General features: G+C 35.8%; 1 protein-coding gene across 1 annotated transcript; it reads left to right on the top strand.

Annotated features, from left to right (window-relative positions):
* The first annotated feature begins 3,681 nt into the window (after positions 1 to 3,681).
* On the top strand, positions 3,682 to 4,401 carry LOC104231344 (uncharacterized). The gene has a single exon (XM_009784318.2). It carries the CDS (start codon positions 3,682 to 3,684, stop codon positions 4,399 to 4,401), a length of 720 nt encoding a protein of 239 aa, XP_009782620.1.
* Positions 4,402 to 4,807: the final 406 nt, after the last annotated feature.

The raw sequence follows: 4,807 nt of genomic DNA, 5'->3' as shown, positions 1-4,807 counted from the left end.
TCCGATACGAGTTCAACCATACCAAAATTATCAAATTCCGACAACATCTTGACCTCCAAATCTTAATTTTTCATTTTTGGAAGATTTTGCAAAAATCTTGATTTCTTCCATTTAAATCCGAATTAAATGATGAAAATAGCCATGGATTTATGTAATATAAACACTTTTGAGTATAGGACACTTACTTGAGTTGAAATCGTGAAGAACACCTCAAAATCGCCCAAGAACCGAGCTCCAAAAATCCCGAAACGAAAATGAAGAAATGGGCATTTTTGGTCCTTAAGTTTCTGCCCGTCCGTCACTAAAAGTCTATTTTCGTCACTAAAAGTCTACCAAAAACAGCTTTACCAGCCATATTCAATCGACCATAACTTTCTGTACAAATGTCTGAATGATAAATTGTTTAACTTTCTGGAAACTAGAATCCAAGGGCTACAACTTTTGTGTTTTGCATATTTTATGATTTCATATATATTTCGAGATATAAGCTTTCAAAGTAGCCTCCTCGCATCAGAAATTTCTGGGAAATTTTAAAACAGCTTTACTTGCCCTTATTCAATCGATTATAACCTTCTCTATATATGTCTAAATAATTAATGGTTTAGCTTTCTTGAAACTAGAATGCAAGGGCTACAACTTTCATGTTTTGTAACTTTACAGATTCCTTATGTATTTTGAGATATAAGCTTCCGAAATAGGCTCCACGATTGCACAGTTGCTGTCCAAGACAACTTCTGCAACAAAAAAATTCCAGCAATCCTTTTATCCGATTTCCATTCCGTTAACCTTCCGAAATCCATCCGAGGCCCTCGGGACCCTAACCAATTATATCAACATGTCCCACAATATCATTCAAACTTGTCCCAACCTTCGAAACACCCAAAATAACATCAAAACATCAAATCATCATCGGATTCAAGCATATGAATCTCACGAACTTCTAAATTCCATTTTTGATAAAACAAAAATCCAACCAAACCACGTCCGAATGACCTCAAATTTTGCAGACAAGTCCAAAATGACATAACGAAGCTACAGCAACTCTCAGAATTCCATTCCGACCCTCGAATCAAAATCTCACCTATCAACCGGAATTCGCCAATATACTAATTTTGCCAATTCAAGCTTAATTCTACACCGGTCATCACAAAAATATTCCGGACACACTCCTAAGTCCCAAATCACCTAACGAAGCTATCCGAACCATAAAATTTGCATTTCGATCCCTCTGACACATAAGTCAATATCCGGTTGACTTTTCCAACTTAAGCTTCCTTAAAAGAGACTAAGTGTCTCAAACCTTACCAAAACTAGTCCGAATGACTTCAAATTTTGCACACAAGTCACATTCGACATTACGGACTTGCACCAACTTTCAGAATCGCATTCCGACCCCGATATCAAAATTTTCACTTCCGGTCGAATTTTCTCAAAAACCTTCAAATTCCTATATTTAGCCAAATGACATCAAAATGACCACCGTACATCCGAATTCGCTTCCGATCGCGCTCCCAATTCCAGAATCACCATAAAAAGCTATTCCCAGACTCGGAATCCCAAATGGACATCTATAACACTGAAATTCCTTCCAACCCAAATTTATGCAATTCTTCTAAAATACTAACTTCCACAATATACGCCGAAATGCTCACAGGTTATCCAAAACCAAATCCGGACATACGCCCAAGTCCTAAATCATCATACGAACATGCTGAAACTTTCAGATCCCAATTCCGAGGTCGTTTACTCAAAATTCCAATCTTAGTCATTTTCTTCAACTTAAGGTTGCCGCAATGAAAAGTTTCTTTCCAATTTGACTCCGAATTTCTTGAAATTCAATTATGACAATACGTACAAGTCAATATACCTAAAATGAAGCTGTTCATGACTTCCAACTGCTGAACGACGTGCTAGAGCTTAAAACGACCGGTCGGGTCATTACATAGAGGTATTACAAAGTGGCTTGTAATAGGTGTGTTACAAGTTAGTGAGGGATACCAAAGTCTTTGTAATAGAGTTATTACAAAGTGGCTTGTAATAAAGTATTACAAGTTAGTGAGGGATTAAGAGGTTAATTCCTAGGTTGCATAGGTTGTAATCTGAAGTTTGCTTGGTTTAGTGGAGTTGAAATCCTACTAGGGTAGGTCGTGGTTTTTAATCCCTTGAGCAAGGAGTTTTCCACGTAAATATCACGTATTCTTTATTTACGACTATTTGGTTTATAGTCCGTTGCTTACTGTGAGAACTGATAAAAAACCTGGTTTTCTATACAGTTTGGTGGACGCTTAGTTTCTATCATTTCCTGTTGGTTTGGCTATTTATAAATAAAAAATCTAGTATTTCGAATCGAACTAACACATATTGACCGATCTGGATATACATCTTTAGTATCAGTCTTTACGTCTAGTGGTAAATTTAGATTGAAAGTAATGGTGCATCAGCAACTTCTTGATTTTGGATCTGCCTCTGCCGAGATATATGTGCTATTTTTATAAGATCGTAGTGATAGTATCAAAATTCTTTATACCACTGAATTTAACTTATACTCATCATAATACCTTAAAGTAAATATTAAATTTTGAAGGGAAATAAAAGTAATCATGAATAGTAAATCTTGGAAGAAAAATGTTCATGTTGTTGTATTTAGGTTGGTTTCTGAAATTATTTGGGCTGCATTGCTGTGAAGAAAACAAGATAACGTGCTATTATTGAAATATTTTGCTTCATTTTCTTTTTTTAATCTCTTTTTGGAGCTCCCATGTATAAGCACACATGGCTTCATCAAGGTTTACAATTACCAATCATTGAAGGAAGACGAAAAAGAGAGTACTCCCAAGTACTTATTATCCTCAATTTTCACTAAACAAACAACAATAAAATAGATAATTTGTTTCAAGAACTTTCTTGGAAGATCTCCGCACGCATGATGTGAATGTGGATCTTATGAACTGCAAGTAGGGGAGGAGGCAGTAATCGGTTCGGCAAAATCTAGTAACTTTGGCCTAGGCTCAATATTTGTATTATAGAGACACTAAATTATAAAAAATGAAATTCAAAATCTAGTTACTAACGTTTAGATTTTATTGTATTAAAATTCAGAACCTATAAAAATTTAAATTTTGGATTCGGAATCTGAAAGTATTGTCAAAAGCATGTTGATTACCGCCTTAATGCTCCTCAATTAGCAAACATTTTGTCTGCATAGGCGACAAATTTAATACCGGCTAGAATGGCATTTTTCCCCTCCCGTGCATGTATTTGCATGGTACCAACTATTATAGGCTTTTTTCTTTTCTTTTCATAAGAGATAATTCACAAACAACAATATATTAATTACTACGTACTTTATCAACTAATCAATCAATGTATTTCTTGCATCCTTTTTATGTATTTTTCATTTGGGAGGAAGTTTCCTAGGGGACAAATTTTGGTAACCTTAGCTGTTGCCAATTAGAGGACAACAAGTCCGTACAAAGAAGGATCCTTCTGTCCTTTTTCCTCAGAGATCTCAGATCTCACGTACTAATCCATCTTCTCATCACCCAAAACTTCCTTTCTGTATTTAGCTATAAAGTGTAGATATAATTAACAAGTGTACAATCCCATCTCAAATTCCCAAGCAAAAGTCCAAAGCTCACAAATATCTTCAGAATATCAATTCCTTTTCTCCAAGAAAATTCAATGGCCCTTCCCAATTTTGATGCTCTAAAGGACTTGCACGACTCAGCCAACGACATGCTTCACTCACCAGTAATCAAACGAGAAATAGCACATCAAGGACAAGAGAAATGGGCTCATGAAGTTTCAGAAACGTCTTTAAGAATGCTGGACGTTTGTGGTACAACCAAAGATGTCCTTTTGCTAGTTAAGGATCATGTCCATGACCTCAAGTCCACTTTCAGAAGAATCACCGTTGGTGAAAACGCAACTGCAGAAAATAAGTTTGCACCTTATCAATGTCACAGGAAGAAGTTGAAGAAAGAAATGTTAAAACGCTTGCATTCCTTAAAAGGGATGAAAAATAACAAGTGCATAAACTCATCATCATTATCACTAGAGAACTCGGTGAAAGATAAAGAAAATAATCTTATGGTGGTTGTGAATGTGTTAAGAGAAGTAAGAGTGGCAACAATTTCTATTTTGGAATCTTTGATGTCACTTATGTCTATGCCAAGTCCAAATACAAGGAAAACAAATTATAAAGGGTATTTTGGTTCAAAGTTGATGAGAGCAAACAGCTTAAGTTCTTGGGAAAAATGCGACGCCATGACGCTGCAATGTGCCAATAAAAGATTGGGAGCAGTGGAAATGGCCATTGAAGATCTTGAAGGAGAGCTGGAATGTATTATCCGGCGATTGATTCGGACAAGAGTTTCATTACTGAATATACTTACCTACTAGGAAAGGAGTAATATTGAAAAATGACTTGCAAGTTGTCCGTGCCTACTTGCAAGTGCGCAAATAGGAGCTAGCTACCTATTATTTCAAGGGTTTTCCCATGCTCGTTGTTTGCCAGTTAACTAATTGGAACACTGACTGTAGTATTTGTGAATTCAAATCTTAGTTTGATATTCATATTCAGATGAAAACTAATTTCTCTGACGTAGGAGTATTATTTTCCCATTCTTTCATGTGTTGCTAAATAAAATCAAGGCAATCCGGCCCCTTTATATTTGTCAAAACTCTTAATTCTTTCTGTGTGTCACCTATATTTCGCAAAACTGTGAGCTCAAATTCGTTTAAGCGTTCAAGACGCCAAGTAGCATACACAAGGAAATCCAAAAATTAACAACAAAAGCAGAAACTC

The sequence above is a fragment of the Nicotiana sylvestris genome, chromosome 10, assembly GCF_000393655.2.
Source record: "Nicotiana sylvestris chromosome 10, ASM39365v2, whole genome shotgun sequence".
NCBI lineage: Eukaryota > Viridiplantae > Streptophyta > Magnoliopsida > Solanales > Solanaceae > Nicotiana > Nicotiana sylvestris.
Note: the sequence above shows the minus strand (reverse complement) of the source record. Positions and strands in the feature narration are given on the sequence as shown.

Excerpts from the sequence above, each read along its gene's own strand:
- LOC104231344 (XM_009784318.2), top strand. The coding sequence starts at position 3,682 with ATGGCCCTTCCCAATTTTGATGCTCTAAAGGACTTGCACGACTCAGCC.